We start from the raw sequence: 18484 nt of genomic DNA, 5'->3' as shown, positions 1-18484 counted from the left end.
CTGTTAACTATTGTTTTTATTTTGACTCACTTTTTCATGTTTAAATAATATGAATATTATTTTAATCTTTTAAACAATAGAACAACACCGGTTTTTAAATTTGTACGCTACGGTCCGCAATTGGCGAAATCTTCGATAAAAAGAAAACAATATTTTTTGCTTTCTTTCGTTGCTGTTTATTTGGTTTGTGTGAAGAGTGAGAAGCAATGATGAGTACATCAAATGTTGTGGTAAGCTTTTTTCACTTTTTTAATCAACTACTTTTTAAATACTGCCAATCTTTTTAGCTTCCTAGCTTTTAATTTTAAGCTTTCTTTGGATGTGTATGTTTATATCTCGGAGAAGGCACTTAAGCAAAATTGTTTTTTAAGCTCTGGCCCCAAAATTACTAATTTTCGTGGGCCGTCAAAGTTAGTGCCAGTGCCCCCGGGGTTTTCACTTCCCTAGTTCCTGATACACTAAAGCTCTAACGGGTCTCTGAGTAACGCCCGATAAAATTTCAATTCTTGATATGCGTAAGTCTGATTACATAATGATTTAACCCCTGTGACGTAATCTTTTAACCATATTTGGTAAAGAAAATTCTGGTTTTGACCCCCGTGACGTAATCTTTTTACCGTGTATGGTTAATATTATTACATAAACCAATGTCAATTGAATAAAAGCCTGGTCAGGAAACGCAAGCAAAAGGGTTGAATTTCGGTCACGTGATCAAAATGCATGAGCGGTCAACAGTCTTTTTGTTGGGTGACGTCACAACAGTCACTCCACTGCAGTGGCTTCCAAAAATTATTGACCAATCTCTGACGTCAATATTGATCGTGTGATCAAAACGCATGGATGAAAAAATCTCGAAAAATAAGAGAACCCGACTTCCAGACTAGGTTTGTTATTCAATTGACATTGATTAAATTTACCCATATCAAGAAAATCTGGAAGACAAAATCCGAAATTTGATCTGACCAAGCAATTAAGACACACCTCCTCTCAGATTACTGAAGACTGTATCCGAATGGGGAGATACTGAGGTAAAAATGAGTGCTATGTGTGTGTGAATTTAAGACTCGGTTTTAATCTTCTTAACATTCACCGAGGGTACAAAAGCCACGAACAGTTGATTTTTGAAATTTATTAAAAAAAGTCCTACTACTAATGGCACGCTCAAAGCCTAAAGGCGGTTCTTAATGTCCTATTGGACTGAGACGTCTGCCACAACTTAGTCCCCACCCCCGTTCCACCCCCCAAATATCATAGTGGCAGGGCCACCTGGATTGCGAAAACCGCCCGTGAAAACCCTTTTTTGGCTAATCTTGACGTCCCTCAACCAGGCGGAACCAAGGCAAGAGTGAACTTCCGATTTTTAACGGATTTCGACGAACCCAGAAGACCTTCCAAGCCCCCGCTAGCCTTTGGACACCTGCCAGAGGTTTGTCCTCGGTCTTCAGACCCTATCTTGAAATTTAGGAGTAATTTAGGCAAAAAAGGCAAATTTGGGCCGGTCTGTAAAATACACGCCTATAACAGGTGGGCGAAATTGACCCTGTGCCCCATATATTTTTGTCAGGAGTATATACAAAATTTGACAAAAAAATATGGAAGTGAAAAAAAGTTAGAGGGGGGTCCTATTTTTGGAGGTGTCAAAAAATGATGACGTCATCTGGTGGCGATGACGTCATCACACTAATGACAAAATTTGGTCAGAAGGTGTCTCAATCAATGATTTAGTCACACTGCCCAAATTTCATGAAAAAATATGAAGTCTATCAAAAAGTCTTCGGCCCAGGATGCACGAAGGGTAAATTCTGGGTAGAAAATGGAACTTTAATTTTAACTTTTAACTTTGAATTTTGAATTTTGAAATCTTTTTTTCGAAGAGTTTTGGTACGTCATGATAACCAGATTTTCGAATACCTTCAGTCCTAGCTCTTAAAAACTTTGCATTATCACAGCTTAAAGCTTAGTAGTAAAGAAACCACTACGACTATTTCCTGGCCGTTCTTAGGCATGCAAAGGCAAAAAAATCTCTAAAAGACGCACCTCGATCGAATAATCGTGCCCAGATGATCACATATAACTCGACACTAGAAGTAAATTCGATAGGTGGTCACATAAAAATAACCTCGATCATGCAATCAAGCAAACCTGCTAATAGGCTTCAGAATTATTAAGCCAGATTTACACACACGCCAACTTTGTCGGCCAATTTTTGAAATTCTCTAAGCAAATTCAAGCAAAAGATCGCCTCTATGCTATGATTTTGAAAAATTGGTGAATTGTTTACAAACAAATTTTTGCCCGACTTGCTTGAAAAATTTAAAGATTTTGTGTCGGCAGACAAATTTGGCGTGTGTAACTCCGGTTTTAGACTGATACGGTTTTTCCCCTGCATCGTTCCGTCTGTGACGCCTTACCTTTTTCCATCACGGACTTGTAAGATCAAAAAATCATGTTGAATTGGTAATGTCAGTAATAGGCTACAAAATTATGCGCTAACCCGAAATGAAGAATATGAATCTTAGAGCGTTAATTTTATTTCCAGGTCATCCCTTCCTCATCTGACGAAGAAGAAGCAACCGGCAAAAAAGCATCTCGTGTTTTTGCCAAAAAAGGAACAACATGAATCTATCGTTACAAAAGAGGAGGCAGGTTCATGTTCAAAAGAATCTGACGATAACCAAGATTTTGATGCTCAAGTCATTTTTAATATGCTCTTTAACAATCCTGAAGATTACCTTATGCTCAAAAAACCATCAGGAATTCAACATAGCACTGCGTTTACAATAGACACACGACAAATTCCATTAAAATCAGTGAAAGCTGATGATAACGGTAGCTACCTAAGCAAAGGAACACCGCGCAAGTTTTTCCATTGGATCAAGGATGAACAACCTCGTGTTGCCCACCCCGATGAAAAGGAAGGTCAGTTCACAATCAATGAGAGGGATAGGTCATTGTTCTTACCCGCAGTGGTCAACGAAGATGAAGTGTATGAAATCAAGCGTACCTACAGACAGAACAAATACAACCCGTGGTTGACACAAACTATTTGTCAAGTGAAACGTGCATCAGAAAAAGCTTATCATCCTTTCATTCTTGTCATTTATAAGGCGAAAGTTCAAGATGAAGAGTTTCAGATGCCACGCCATGGTAATGCAACTAATCCGAATGCTCCACCGTACTACAGACAAGATCCTACCGTTATAGCAAAGATTGATGAGAAGATTGCAGCAAAAAGGTCGACTGAGCAAATCTACGTTTCTTTGATTGACGATGAAGAGGACACTCTCTCGGAAACGATTAGAAATCCCAAAGTTATCGAGAACCGAAAACAGAAATTGAAAGACAAAGGCGCTGAAAAGCCAAAAACTAGCGCTGAAAATCTCCTAAACTACATCAAACGTGATGATGCTTTTACTAAGTCTTTCACTTTGACCCAAAGTGAATTTGGTGCCTTCAATTATCACGAATACCAACTATCGGATATTGTTAGGTTTTGTGCCAACAACAAAGCTGTGTTATCAGTTGATACAACCTTTGAGATATGTGATGGTTTATATCTCACAGATACCTCTTACGAGAATTTGGCCTTGAAAGATGCTAAAACAAAACGAGCATCCCCATTTTCCAGGACCATCTTTCTGGCATTTTCGAAAGAATGAACAGACCTACCGACGGTTCGCAGTCGAGTTGTTGTTTGCAGAACCAGACCTAGCTGAACTCAAAACAATTGGACATGACTTGGACAAGGCTGTTGCAAAAGGTAAAACAATTTCTTGATTTTAAAAACCCTTCCCGAGGTGGAGGACAAACAGAAATAGGAATTAGGTGTGTGCTGACTTTAGGGACGGTTTTCCACCTTAAAGGCTCAAGGTATTTAAAACAAAACAAAAACTGAAATAGTCTCTTTAAGGGTCTTCCAAATTACCTTTAAGCTTATGAAAACCACGAAAACTTTCAAAGTTCTCTTTGGGGTCAGAAAAATTTTTGAAAACCGGAAAAAAGCTTTTGAATCCTGGGCATCTGAAGTATTGTCCTGGGGGGGTTACTTAGGCAAAATGGGTGCCGGGTATGTGCGAACCATTAGGGTACCTTTTCTCATTCTTCAAAAGTCTCTCAAAGGGGTACAAAGTCATAGGTTGGTCTCTGAATTGGTCCCAGAATTACGTAAATCATAATTTTTTCTTTCAAAGGGTCATAAATTTTGACCAAAATTTTGTGAAAATCAAATCAAAATTATGAAAAATCGACCAAAATTTAGTCTCTCAAAAGGTCCCAAAATTATCAAAATTTTGTCTCTCAAAGGATCGATTTTCGGCTCGGACATACCCGTCACGTCGTAAACCTAGTACCCCTAAAGTATTATTAACCTTTTTTATCGATGGTATATTGAAAAAGATTTTTCACTTTATAATGAAACTTTTTCTAATAGTTAAAGCTCCTGTGAATTTTATGCTAGTCTGTGATGTTCAATTTATATTTTAGCATTTAAAGATATGTTTCGGAAATCAAAGACACAGTGGTGTACCCGGCATATGGAAACAAACGATGTCGAAGCTTTGAAAAAGTCAACTGAGAATGCCGATGCAACGGAAAGGATCATGTCTGATATCTACGGATTCCATAAAGACAAAATACTTCAGGATTGTCTTGCAGATTCGTATGATGAAAATGAGTTCGAGTCACGATTAAACTCATTGAAGGAGATTTGGGACGAAATTGCTCCAGGCTTTCATGACTGGTTCAAGAAGAACCGCTCCAAAACCTTTAAAGAATGTCTAGTCCTCAGTTCCCGTGAAAAACTTGGTATTTCGAAACGTTTCACGACAAACGGTCTCGAGTCAAAACACCGACTTCAGAAGAAACATCTCAGAGAAGAAGAAATCGAAAAGGAAGTTGTTGCTGTATCAGAGGCTTTGCAAGAATGGGTCAAGGGGTACTTCAAAGAAGCACGCAGAGCACTCAGAGGAATCGGGAAGTATCGTTTAACTACCGCCTTTGAACATCACTACGTACCTCCCGCTCGCTGGGTTTCCTACTCAAAAGAAACCAGAGATAAGAAATTCAACGATTTCATGAAGGAAGTTGGAACGCCTTTTAACTTCGATGTACCAACAGAGGCGGGAAGAAAAGGTCGCCCGAAAACCTTCTCGTAGAACAAATCAACCGGAACCTGAAATCTTTATCAATCCTTTTGACCAACTAGCTGCAGAAAACTCAATCCAATCTATCCAGCAAGCGGCAGTAAACTCAATCCAATCTATCCAGCAAGCGGCAGTAAACTCAACCCAACCTCAACCTGTCCAGCAAGCTGCAGTAAATTCAATCCAACCTGTCCAGCAAGCTGCAGTAAACTCAATCCAACCTGTCCAGCAAGCTGCAGTAAATTCAATCCAACCTGTCCAGCAAGCTACCAGAAACTCCATTGCACCTGACCAAAGGGTATGTATGAAAAAGTTTTAGAAGACGTATTTATGTATTTAATCATTAGACTGTTTTAAATGCTTAATTACGCAAGAGTATCTGTTTTTTGAAGAAGATTTTTTCACCAAGCTCTCAAAACTGTTTACAAGCGTCGTTTTTTTTTTGTTTTTCGATATTTTAAACATAAACAGGGGAATGTCACTTTGAACACTGAATACGTGAGATAACCTGCTAAACATTAAACGATGATTTCTTCATGATTCCTTCTCCCTCATTCTCATATTACCCCTTTCGTGAATTCAGAATTTCATAATTGCTTTTGCTTCATCATCAAATTCGTCATTATAATATTTCATTTCATTTTTTTCCAGGTGACAGATGGAAATGTAACCCAGTCAACCTCTCAAGCCAATAATGATTCGAATACCAATCACGACGACGTACCGGCAGAACTTGCTTTTCTTGATCCTGACAGGGAACAAAACGGGCAGTACATGCTGGTATTGAGGAACGATCACAAGCTATGTCCAAAGAGAGTCACTCGCTGCCAGCAGTGTCAAATTGCTTTCACAGACGAAACTGATAGATTTGTTCTAAAAACAAGAGGGATGAGAGAGAGACCACCCGATAAAGATAAAGGTGGAAGAAAACTGTACGAAGGGAATGTTTACCTACATTTTCTAACTGATTGTTTAAAGAAATGGGACAAAAAGTTTAAGTATGAAACTGTTATTGTGCCAAATTCAACTAAAGAAAAAACACAAGACAAATGGAAACCCTATTTACGGAAAAAAGGCATCAAAATCTAAGTTCAGAACTTGTTACGGACTTATAAGCATACAGTAGACAAAACATTCTTTTGTTAATTTTAGCACCTTGCTATTCTCAGCACTGTACTGAAGGTTTTATTTTACTTATCTCTTTTTGTTAAAAAACAAATTATATGATATTTTTCAAAATATCTGATGTAATACTTTTGTCAAAATATTTGTTTTGATTTTGTGTCAGATAATGCACAACTAAATTTGAGAAGAAAGCCGATTACAATCTCTTGTGTCAATTTTAATAAGCTTTCATGTTCAACTAACTTTTGTTCATTCTATTTTTCTTACCAAGACCAAGTGCTTTTTCTAGTCAAAACACAGAACTCAAATAATCAAAAGCTATTTGATGGTGATGATCAAGATTTAGTGACTAGGATTAAAATAGTAAATTAGTATTGATTTTACAGTTACATTTATTTTATCAAGCTATTATAACCGGAATACTGTAAGCAAACATCTTTAACCAATAGATTTACTGATTTCAAAGAATAATCTTCTTTTTTACTGTGATAATCAACCAAATTTGAAGGGAAACGGACAAGCCAATCACGAGATATAGGTGTCCGGATTCCAGTACCAAAAAGGGCCCAAATGATGACGTCATCACCAGAATTGACAAAAACTAATTATGTTAACTTCAAGGCATCATTGTCAAGGTTTTACCTGCCAAATTTGAAGGGAAACAGACAAGCCAATCACGAGATATAGGTGTCCGAAGAGTAGACCTAGCCATGACGTCATAAGCCTTAAAACAATTGACTGATGACAATATCAAGACAATGGAGTGTCAATTTCACATCTACAGAACTCGTTACCTAAGTCTAGTACTGGTTACTTCCATTTAAGTACTGGTTACTTCTGGTTACTTCTGGTTACCTACTGGTTACTTACTGGTTACTTCTGGTTACTTCTGGTTACTTCTGGTTACTTCTGGTTACTTCTGGTTACTTCTCGTTACTTCTGGTTACTTACTCGTTACTTCTCGTTACTTCTGGTTACTTCTCGTTACTTCTCGTTCCTCGTTTTAGTAACAACCTGTATTTGGCTTTAATTAAAAGTTTGAAGAGACAGATCAGTCAAAAGTGGCATTTAATTAACTCTACCTCCTAAAATATCGAAATAAGTTCTACCAAAGACAAGGCTAGCATCTAGACAACCTCGTGGGTCCTTTTTACGCCAGCCCTTATTAACCAACCAGAAATTCGCTTCAAATTTGAACTATATTTCAGATGCCATCTATATTGTAAGCTATAAATCCAATTAGCCGAATTCCTTTTCAATCAAAAGCATCTCTAGATAATTAATGAGTTATCAAAATTGATTTGGATAGAGCTTGAATAGGCAAATACAGGAACATTTTGCACAAAATCTGTTTTGTCTTTATAGCGAGTTGTATACATAGTATGTTTTGGCGTTGTATTTATTCATTATTTGGACGTTTTGGCTTTCTCTAATTGGAGCTTCTTACCCAGTGGGATAAAAATGAAGAGGTTATATAAGTATGGGATTTTGAATTCTTTTTTCAGTGGGGGTTCTGAAAATTATTGTCGTTCCCAACTGAGGAGATGCAATTTCAGAGTACTCTTGTGTGCTTAATTGTAGGGGGTGTAATAAGCAGGGGGTAGGTACTCCAGATAAAAATCAACAAAATGGGGGGGGGGGGTCATAATTAAGTGCTATTGACCTGATTTTGCCAAAAATTCCTCGGAAAATGAAGGTTTTTGGCCAATTTTAGCACTTCGTAGCATAAAGGTCATAAAATGGGGGGGGGGGGGGGTCATTATAAAGTGATATGGGGGTGATTTTTTTCCAAAAATTGCAAAATGACCCCCCCTATAATTAAGCATACAAGAGTAAACGAATCGGTCTTGAAGGCTAAATCTTGTTGAAAGTGGGTCATTAAGATACGCTAGATTTTTGTAGAAAACGCAAATTATTTCTGAGTATCCACATTTTTTTAGGCTACTACTTCATTATCACGAAAGAACATAAAAATATATACACGTTTTTTCATAAAAACATCTAAAATTTTTAAAGCCTTTGGATATGTTCTTAACTTTTTGTTCTAATTTTCACCATTTTGTGAGTATTTTTGCTCATTTGTCTAAGAAATTGGGTGTTTTAAAGTCCGTTAAGCCTTAAAATGTTCTCAACTTGATCTAATATTACGGCCATCAATATTAAAATGGGATAAACTTATCAATTGAAAAGTTCATATTAATGGGATAAACTTTCGCAGGGATTAAATTTCGCGGATCGAGATTAAATCTAATTTTTCCAAAGTGAATTCAAATTTTGCAAAATCGGTATAGAAAACAGAACTTCTCTCAAAATTTAAAGTTTATGTCCCATTAAAGTAATTTACAAAAAAAAAAAAACTCGTAAAGGCATTACAAATCGGTCTACCGTAGCTTTTTATATTTAATTTTTGGATACTTATCTTTAGATTAATAAAGCTGAAACAAATATTATGGATATTGTATTGGCTTCTACACTTGTGCTTGGTGCGGCAACAATCTTATTGATTCTTTGGTGGAAATATGTTTTCACCCGTAGCAACAACAAAGTCACTGTGCCATTTGTAGACGGCCATTGGCCTCTTATTGGGCATATTCCTTATCTGATCGATTTGAAGAAGATCCGAAATCTCTGTGACAAATGGGCAATTGATTATGACGGGACTTTTGGGTTATACTTGTTAACGGACAAACTAGTTATAACATCAAACATCAAAGTCATTGAAGATTTTATGAGTAACCCTAAGTATAATACAAAATCAAATTCATATCGCTTTGTCAGAACACTCATAGGTGACGGACTAGCCTGTAGTAGTGGGAATTTATGGAAAACAAGACGTAGACTAGTGGTCCCAACTTTTCATTACGACCTTTTATGTAATTTCATGCCGGCTGTTGAGAAAATTTCGGTGGAATTTGTTAACCTGCTTCAAAAGTACGCTGAAGATGGGCGTGAATTTGACATTGTTGACTTTTCAAAGCAGTTTACGATGGCAGTTATTTGTGACACTGCTATGAGAAAACACGTGCCTTTAACAATAGATTCTACAACGAAAAACAATGGGCCAAATATCAAGGTTATATTTGATAAAGCTTCTGTTTACTTTATGAATCGCTTTAAAAGACCCTGGCTATGGAATGAAAAAATATACGCTTTATCATCAGAAGGAAAAATGCAATTAAGTCAGCGAGATGCATTACGTAATTTGGTCCAAATCATCATCGAGGATAGAGTAAAATTTCGCAAAGAAGGATTAGAGGTTAATAGTGTAGAGAAGCAGAAGATTTTTATTGATGTGTTGTTAGATTCTTTTGAGAAAGGTGAGATTGACGTGCAAGGGATTGTAGATGAGGTTGGGACAATGATATTTGCAGGGTATGAAACGACGGCCTCTACCCTTTCATTTGCTTTGTATTGTTTAGGGCGGAATCGAGACCGCCAAGAGAAACTTTTTGAGGAAATCAACCGCTTTGATGGTTCGTTCGAAGCATTTGAAAATTTGAGAAATCTGAAGTATCTTGATTGGGTGATTAAAGAGACGTTACGGCTCCACGTTATTGCTAATTCTTTTCAAAGGGCTATCCCAGAAGGCTCTGTTCTTGGTGGCAAAGTCTTCCCAAAATGCTCATTGATGGTCGACTTGAAAGCTGTAAATCATAATCCAGAGAATTGGGAAAACCCGAAAAAGTTTTACCCGGAAAGGTTTGAAGGTTTTGATGAACGGAAGAAAGGTAGAAGTCAGTGTTTTTTACACTTTTGGCAAAAACGTGAAAACTAATTTTCGTCAAAAACGGTTTTTTCAGTCTAAAATCACGATTCTTGAGTATTTTGAGATGAAATCTTCCAATAAGTTGCGAATTATCATTTCAAATCTGTTTAAATTTTTTCCTCGAGCAATACTGGATGAGATATTCTAAAAAATTAGATTTTGTGTTTTTCTCATTTGAAATTGTTATATACAAATTTTAAAGTTCTAAATACGATTTCCTTACACCTTCATCCCTGAATTTCGAAAAACACAAGCGAAGAGCACTTTTTTATTGCTTATTCCGTCACAAAAGTTAGTTAAAGCTAAACATAAATTTTTAAGGTTTTATCAAATGATTTTGAGTTCTATAACATCTAAACTTGGTGTAAAATCTGCTGAGTCGTACAAGATTACCATAGAAAGTTTTTAGAATGATATTACAACCTTTACAGAGTCAATAAGTATTTGAAATTCCTTTTAACTTGGACTATATGGAAGCAAAATTGTTTAACCATATTGATTATCGAACAAAGAAAGAATTTTTAGCATGAACTCATAATACATATCAAGATAAAGTTAACGAACTTTAACAATGAATACTAATGAAATAATCTAAAAGAGCTGAGAAGGATTAATATTCCAACAAGAAATATCAGAAAAACCTAACCATAGTAACCTCTTTGAGCTTCTTCTGACTATTCCCAGTTTGAAAAGCTTAGAAACATAATAAGTATCAAGAACTCGATTAATGGTAGAAGTAAGATATTTCTAGAGTTCAGAAGGATGAAATATTCCGTTTTTAAAGGGTTACCTTGTTCTAATAATGTGAAGTCTACCAAGCAATGTAACATTTTGAATTCCAACAAAAAAAAAATATTTTCTGGCATTTTTTAAAGTTTCATGGAGTAAATAATCCTTGAACGCTCTAAACTACAATATACTTTCGATGAAAAGTTTCTTTGTCATAATACGAAACAAGTCTGTAAAAAAGAGCACTTTTGAATGAGATTCAAGGCTCAGATTATGGCTAGTAACTTGACATGAACGTAAAGATGCTCCTGGGCCACTTATTTCGCATTTCTTTTACACAAGAACTAGTTAGGAATATATCAATCTTAGAAGGCTCTCTATCACAAGTAACGCTTTATCAAGTGATTATCTAACCTTTTCTTCGAAAGGATTTGATGAAAACATTCGAATGTAGCAAGTAATTTAGGATGAATCATTCCATCCGTGACATACATGATTTTTTGTAAATTTGGAATATCTCATTCTAGAGAGCTCCAAATTAATTTATATCTTACCCTACGGATAAAGCAGGCTTTTTACTATCAGGAGGTGTAAAATTATTCTTTAAAAAAAGATACTTCTGAAATATGAGACCTTTTCTACCAAACTAATAAAAAAAGAGTACCATTGATGAGGGGTTATGCAAAAAGTGAAAATATGGAATCCCTGCATGCTCCATTTCTAACAAAATGTTAACTTTTCAATTCTAGGGGTGCTTGAGATTGAACAAATGCTTGCTTGAACATAATTTCTCAAATATTACCCAATAAAATTTTGAATGAAGTTAGTGATTTATCCAACGAAAAAGTGGAATAACTCCTCCAGAATTTCTATAAATGGAACAATTCTTCCTTTTATGGATTGCTAACGCTTAAAGGCTTCTGCCTGCCAAATTTTAGCCCAAAAGCTTAAAAACTCTATGAGTTATTACCGATGGAATATTTCTTCCATTTCCCAATGGAATAAATTTATGATTAACTGCTCCAAACTTTGAAAGATCGTTACTTTTAGTATAATAACGCTATATAGTTCATTTAAAAAGGAATGGAATCTTCGATCTTTTCTCTCTCTAATAGAACCAATAAATTTGAAAATGAACGAAAACTTGCACTCTAAAATTTGGTTTCAAAGAAGTGCCAAAACTTTCACGTTTTTGCCAAAAGTGTAAAAAACACTGACAGAACCAGTTTTCTGTTTACGCCGTTTTCTGCCGGACCCCGAAATTGTGTCGGGCAACGTTTCGCAATGATGGAATTGAAAATCGCATTATACCATTTGGTAAAGAAATATGGGATTAGTTCGAGTCAAAATGAAAGTGAAGTAATGCAAACGTTTGAAACAATTAATACTTCGTTGAATGGTTTGAAAATCAAATTGACGAGACGACAGAATACATCATAAACAGCTTGGTAATGTCACGACTACCCAGTCAAACGAACTAAAAAACTCAAAAAGATATACGTATTGTCTAAAATCAAAAGTTGTACGCAACCTTGTCATGTAATATATCAATGGATGAGAAAAATTGAGGAGATTTGGAATTTTCAAGAGAAAATGTCATAAAGAAGAACTTAAAACTTTTTAGGATTTGATGCAAATTTTCAGCTTAAATAAGATTGTGTGGGTATAAATGGTCCGAACAAATTTCTAGCTTTAGCTCTAACGCTAATGCTTTTCATGAGGGAAACCCATACTAAAAGTAGTTTTAATTAAGACCAATTGACCAAATAGATTCGGTAATAATGGATATGGTTAAAATATTTTCGGTGATTTTTTTGTTATCACAATTATTTTAATACTAGCCGGTACCCGGCGTCGCACGCCGGTTAAGCTGTAGCTGAACGCACTAAAAGTCCTTTGGATGTTGAAGCTGGCTTAAAAAGCGATCAAATAAAAAAAAGAAATCTCTACAACGTTTAACTCTAACCTTCCACGGGTGTCTTATCTTTTAACCATATTTGGATCGTGTACTGCCCCCCCCCCGTGACATAATTTTTTGTTTAAGTCAAAAGTTATCAGCATCGTTTACTGTGTACCAGTGTCGTTTGAAACGACTCTGCAGGTAGTTATTTCAATTATTTTTCTCGCTTCGCTCGCGTTAAATATGCCGTCCAGTTTAAATGACAATTTTTCAGAAAAAAGTGGGAAGGTCACAAAGAATAGTGCAACTCTTTGTTTTTATCAGATTGAAATAAAATAAGACAATTCTAAGTTGCTTTTTTAAACCCTTGTCGTAACTTAAACGAATTTAAACATAAAAAATGACGTACATACTTTTAACAGTAACGACGACTTGAATATTTTAAGAAGAAAGAACCAGTGAACTATTTTTTCTAGCTTATATCGCCCTTTGAATGCTGTTGTTGTCCACAAACTTTTTGATTTTTACTCTTGTCTCCCGAATAGACGTCCCCCCTTTATTGTGGAGAGAACAAAAATCCACCCCCCCCCGCCAATTAAACTCGAATAATTCAATATTTATTACAGTATATAGATAAACCTTAAACTTGTTAAAATTTTCCTTTTTGTTAGTATTGGTTCTTATTTTACGTGTTTATTATTTGTTAAAGTTTCTTTTTTGTTGTTAAAATTGATATCAGTTTTAAAAAATTCTGTCTTCAAATTACCCCCTCTATTCCATCCCGCTTATTAGAATTTAGAAAATTTTTCTACCCCCTGCTATTCGGACCCCCCCCCCCCCCGTCTATTCGGGAGACAAGTATGTTTTGGATTTACTTTGAAATTTTCCTTTCTATGAAATGAAATGTTTGGTTTTAAAAAAAAGCGATGTCATTAATAAATACGATCGTCAAATACATTCGAAAACATTTAAAACAAAAGAAGAGAGAAAAAGGCATGTCTGGGCAGAAATTAAAATTACTAAATGTAGATGGGCCTTAAATTTCAAAACAAACTCTAAACCAAGCTCTATCCGATCTTTTGCAAATGGCGCGAATCCAATAGAACAAATTTGTGGAGCAAGAGACTAAAAGTCATAATTTTAAAACACAAACAAAGCGAAAACGAAAGTGGTGACACACAGACACACAAAGCACCGCTATTAATATATAGATAACTTTCGCATAAATGACGTAAAAGTTGACAATGTAGTTTTTAGAATAGATATTTGGTTATTATTTTCTTTAAAAAATAATTTTGAAAAAAATATTAGTTACCTAAATAATGATGCGTGCTTTTTAGTGTTAGTGATTCAACGATTGACAGGTTGGCTCCAGTCCTTTTTTTATTGGGAGAATAACTTGTTGTTCCATGCTGTGTTTTCACGTGAAAGATCACGAAATTCAATGTATATCCTGTATGTAATTAAGAAACAAAAAAGGTGGGTTTTTTAATGTTAAAGTCAAGGGGATTGAGTTTTATGAAAATTCCAGACACTCAGAATCACAGGGGTACAAAAACCATAAACCAACAATCTGACAGGGTCCCAAAATTACGAAATATAAAAAAATAGACTCCCCAGGTGGTCAGGGTCATCAATGCTCGTAGTTTCTACAGAAGTTTAAAAATGTTGACTAAAATTCGAAAAGCCTCTCACACGGTCGTAAAACATCAAAACAATTCAAAATTTTTTCGAGATTCAGTCTCTCGCTTCTCACAGGCTCTTTGGCTCGGACATACCCGTCACCTTCCAAACCAAGTACGCCCCCCTCTGCTCAGACACCATCTTGATAGTTATGCAGTAATGTGATTCCCGGACATTTAGAAAAATAGTCGAAAATGATAAATGACATTTTTGAAGTGAGATAACCAGATAAAAAAGAAAGAAAATTTGTCAAAACATTCTTGTGGCCTCCAAACTGCTTCAAAGTTAAAACACTTTTAATTTTCAAATCATGCTCAATATAATTTCAATGTGTGAAACAGTGTAATTCTAGCGTATTTTAATTATTAAGAAAAGCGCTTTTTTTATCTTTGTGAGTGAGTCCATCTTTAGAATATTGGCCGTAGTACGCCCGCAGCCAAACACCCACGCCATAATCCCCCAATGTACGGAATACTATAGATACGGGCTAGCCGTGTACGACAAAAAAAAAAAAAAAAAAAAAAGACGGCGAAAATTTTTACCATCTGCACAACCTCGTGAAGCTATGAAGCCACCTATGCTCGCTGTGCTCGCTCGGTGGCAATAAGTTATTTGGCTTTAATTAAAAGTTTGAAGAGACAGATTTCGACAAATTTTCAAATCATGCTCAATATAATTTCAATGTGTGAAACAGTGTAATTCTACATATAATAAAGGTGATTCCATTTTAGTCCCCCCCCCCCTGTGCTTAGACTTCATTATTATTATGGTCCAGACTAAAACTTGCCTATCACTGGGAACTCCTTTTGCATTCAACGATTTAAAGATGGCGGTTGCACACTTGGCGTTCATTTCGGCGTTGATTTTACCGATCGACGAAAATGTCACGTGGGCAACCTTCCCCATTGTGCCACCAAAAGACATCTTTTGATCACCTTTTAAATCGATCAAAAAGTACTGAAAAAGAAAAAGTAAAAACACTGATTATTGTAAGTTAAGCGGGATTTTCTTCAAAATCTAACACCTAACGTCTAACGTTTATGACAATTTCTTCAAAGTTGACACGGATGTGGAGCAAGATTGGTCAGAAAGAGGAAAATAAAAATAATTTTTGTTTTTATTCAGCACAATATAAATACACCATTGCCCTGATATGAAATATCCTTTATGAAACTCATGTAAAAGTAAAGCTTTTAAAAGTAAGAAATTATATGTTGCGTCATAAAAGTTTTCGAAATGAAAGCATTGGACAAAATGTATTTTTTTAGGAATTTTAATCAAAGTCAATTGTGGTATGTCGTGAGACAAATAAGTTATTAGCCAGAGGTTGAATGGAAATTGGAAGGCTTCAAAATAACAACGAACTTACACTTTTAGGTTTGTTATTAACAGCTGCGATTGCATCTGTGATTTGATCAAAGAATTCCTGATCGAAATCTGAAGCAGGTTGTGTGGTTCTGATCTTTAAGTGTGGCATTGTGTTGATCTATTTAGTTATTTTTATTGTATTAGTACACTAAAGAAAGAAATTTAAAAACTAGATTTACGAGGTAGCTTTACAAAACCGATCAGTTGGTACAGAACTTCAAAGCCAAAAGTCCATCAAACGTTCAGATAACATTCAGATCCCGGGGGATGGAGGTACTTCGTCAAAAAGGGGTACGGGGATGTGCCGCTGGTCAAGGTACCTTTTTTCATCTCAATGAGTCCGGGTAGGGTGGCAAAAACAACAAAATAAAGAAAATCAGTCCCTCGTAGGGTACTATTTTGCTGGAATTTGAAAAAAAAATGGACGATTTTGAGAAAATTTTTGCAATTTTTGTTCCGTTTGGGACACTTTTTTCATAAAAACGAGTCCCGTGTACGGTCCATTTTTTGAACTTTAACTGAAACCCCGTCGGATGGCAAGGGTGGTACCCCCGCATCCAGATATAAAATGAGATGAACATATTTTCCAAAAGAACAACCTGTTTTATGACTAGGTGGGGACTGGGTGAGCCCCATTCACACACTTACAATTTAATAAAAAGAAAATCTTAGAATATCAAGATAGGTATAACTTAATATCTCCAAAGGATCCACTCAGCAGAGTTTGATATAGATAGATAGATATGCCCTCCGATGCATCGGAATGGGTCCTACCCACGATGGAGTAGGAATCACAGCGCAAGCAGACATTGCAACCCTGCCGAGCCATGATGTATACCACGACACTCGAACTACACGGGAGAACAGATGTCCTCGCTGGTGTAGAACCTCTTAAGTGTCTCAGCACACCACAATGTCTGGAATATCTACCCATACTCTTTGTATCAGAGTTATGGTAACCAATTCCCCTCACATGGCATGGGCTGACCCGGGCGAAGGAGCATTCACTTGCCAAGTGAATCGTAGTGCCACAGTGGGTGTCAAGTGTTGTCAAGCACGACAACCACTATACCACTACGCCAGAGTTTGATATGATTTTTGATAAATAAAGCCTGGCACATGAGAAATCTCTACCAGAAGTTACATATAACATAAGGAGATATTCTATAAGATATGTGCAAAGCGAGCATATGTTTGATGTAACAACTTGAGGCTACTTAGTCAAAATAAAAAGGCATTTTTTGTCCGCTTTATCCCACTAAAACCGTCCCAATCCTTTTTGACACATTTTTTTATTGTCTATACTGAAAAGATGTATTAGATGTACAAAGCGAGCATATGTTTGATGTGATAACTGAGGCTACTTAGTCAAAATAAAAAAAGATGACAATCACCTGAAGATACCTTCTATGGAGAGCCAAAAACATTTTTCAAACTAACATTCTCAAGATAGTTTAGTATAGGTAAATCTATTAAATGCAGTAGAAAATAATTTCAAAAATTTTCGATAAAATCCTATTAAAATGGTTAAACAGTTTCTATTTCTTAAAATGTTCTCCTAAATAAAATGACAAATTACAAGCAAAACTAATCAAATTTCCATTTCGAGAAAAGTTTCCCATCCATGGCAACACAGCTCTTGGGATAAACATTGAAGACAATATCAATCCTGAAAATGGTGTAAGAAACAAGAAAATCTTTAAAAGTTCTATCTATTATTCAGTAAGTCTGTGACCGCAGTTGGAGGCGACCCGAAGGCTCCTCTTTCGATAGCTATCTACCCGAAGGTAGGGGAGGGCGTCACTCTTTCTCCCTGGATTTCCCCACTTAACCTTGATACCTCTCTCAATTGCTGAGCATCAAGCAGAGAGGCATCAAGTATGGAAATCTTTGGTATGAGTCGGCTGGGGGTTAAGCCCACAACCTTGCGCACCGTAGCCGGATGCTCCACCACTGCACTACGGTCGCTGATATTATTATTACTACTGAAAATTATAGAAAGAATTTTTAAAGATTTTCTTGAGGTAGCTCCTTGATTTCAGAAGTTAGAATTGATAAAAGGTGTTGTGATGGGTGCCTATTAAAATCAATTAGTGGTGATTATGAAAAATCATTAAAGGTCCTTAACTTCTATGTCAATGTCAATTCAAAGTAGAATGTGTATAAAACATTGACTTCCAAGTCCGAAGAGCTAAACTCGAGACTCCTGGATTGGAAATGAAGCCACTTATTTCCCATACAGAACACCAGCGTGTGGTTTTTACACAAACGCCAGAGTAATAGTAAAACCTATCGCTAGATTAAAAAAAAAAGCAGTCCTCAAAAACAAAGGAACCGCTAGATACAATCCGTCGTCATGATTGCGGCGCGTTCTAGGGACATTCTTGATGGGAAATAAGTGGCTTCACTTTTTCTTGCCTGAGAAAGGTTAGAGATTCTACTCTAGCCCTTCGGGCTTTAAACTCAAAGGTGCAAAGTTTTCTAGACATTCAATTATTTATTACGGTAGTATTGACTTCAATATTGAACTTACCTGATTTAGCGTCCCAGTTGTTACTCACATCAATGCGTGATCAGTATCCCAGTTATTAGGAAAACGACTGTTTTAGGCATTGAGTTGTTTTTTGTAATTTTGCATAGAAAAATTTTTACTTTTTCGACAAAAAGCCATGGAGTGTGTGGGGAGGGGGGGGTCAAAATTCATTGATTTGTTAAACCGAAAGTAGCAATAAACCTCCTACATGAAGGAGAGTTCTAAAGAAATTTTGAATC

At 36.1% G+C, this 18484-nt stretch overlaps 4 protein-coding genes across 4 annotated transcripts; 3 read left to right on the top strand and 1 right to left on the bottom strand.

Annotated features, from left to right (window-relative positions):
- Positions 1 to 83: 83 nt before the first annotated feature.
- On the top strand, positions 84 to 3659 carry LOC136815017 (uncharacterized). Its single transcript, XM_067071452.1, has 2 exons — positions 84 to 230; positions 2540 to 3659. Exons 1-2 carry the CDS (start codon positions 223 to 225, stop codon positions 3657 to 3659), a joined length of 1128 nt encoding a protein of 375 aa, XP_066927553.1. The 5' UTR covers positions 84 to 222.
- An 834-nt stretch (positions 3660 to 4493) lies between these two features.
- On the top strand, positions 4494 to 6353 carry LOC136815016 (uncharacterized). The gene is made up of 3 exons (XM_067071451.1): positions 4494 to 5009; positions 5116 to 5439; positions 5793 to 6353. The coding sequence occupies exons 1-3, from the start codon at positions 4494 to 4496 to the stop codon at positions 6228 to 6230; spliced, it is 1278 nt and encodes a 425-aa protein (XP_066927552.1). The 3' UTR covers positions 6231 to 6353.
- Positions 6354 to 8695: 2342 nt separating this feature from the next.
- LOC136815000 (cytochrome P450 4V2-like) lies at positions 8696 to 10159 on the top strand. The gene has a single exon (XM_067071433.1). It carries the CDS (start codon positions 8716 to 8718, stop codon positions 10039 to 10041), a length of 1326 nt encoding a protein of 441 aa, XP_066927534.1. The 5' UTR covers positions 8696 to 8715; the 3' UTR covers positions 10042 to 10159.
- Positions 10160 to 13908: 3749 nt separating this feature from the next.
- On the bottom strand, positions 13909 to 15859 carry LOC136814999 (macrophage migration inhibitory factor homolog). The gene is made up of 3 exons (XM_067071432.1): positions 15714 to 15859; positions 15132 to 15301; positions 13909 to 14114 (listed from the first exon to the last, which is right to left on the bottom strand). The coding sequence occupies exons 1-3, from the start codon at positions 15819 to 15821 to the stop codon at positions 14045 to 14047; spliced, it is 348 nt and encodes a 115-aa protein (XP_066927533.1). The 5' UTR covers positions 15822 to 15859; the 3' UTR covers positions 13909 to 14044.
- Between the last annotated feature and the right edge of the window lie 2625 nt (positions 15860 to 18484).

The sequence above is a fragment of the Clytia hemisphaerica genome, unplaced genomic scaffold, assembly GCF_902728285.1.
Source record: "Clytia hemisphaerica strain Z4C2 unplaced genomic scaffold, Clytia hemisphaerica genome assembly, whole genome shotgun sequence".
Taxonomy (NCBI): domain Eukaryota; kingdom Metazoa; phylum Cnidaria; class Hydrozoa; order Leptothecata; family Clytiidae; genus Clytia; species Clytia hemisphaerica.
This window is presented reverse-complemented; position numbering and strand designations above follow the sequence as displayed.

Bases quoted from the DNA above. Each gene is read 5' to 3' on its own strand.
- LOC136815016 (XM_067071451.1), top strand. From the start codon at position 4,494: ATGTTTCGGAAATCAAAGACACAGTGGTGTACCCGGCATATGGAAACA. The intron at 5,010-5,115 runs GTACCTCCCGCT...ATGTACCAACAG, and splicing joins CCGCCTTTGAACATCACTAC to AGGCGGGAAGAAAAGGTCGC. The intron at 5,440-5,792 runs GTATGTATGAAA...ATTTTTTTCCAG, and splicing joins CCATTGCACCTGACCAAAGG to GTGACAGATGGAAATGTAAC.
- LOC136815000 (XM_067071433.1), top strand. From the start codon at position 8,716: ATGGATATTGTATTGGCTTCTACACTTGTGCTTGGTGCGGCAACAATC.
- LOC136814999 (XM_067071432.1), bottom strand. From the start codon at position 15,821: ATGCCACACTTAAAGATCAGAACCACACAACCTGCTTCAGATTTCGAT. The intron at 15,302-15,713 runs GTAAGTTCGTTG...TTTCTTTTTCAG, and splicing joins TTAATAACAAACCTAAAAGT to TACTTTTTGATCGATTTAAA. The intron at 14,115-15,131 runs GCAAGTTTTAGT...AATTACATACAG, and splicing joins AAAGGAGTTCCCAGTGATAG to GATATACATTGAATTTCGTG.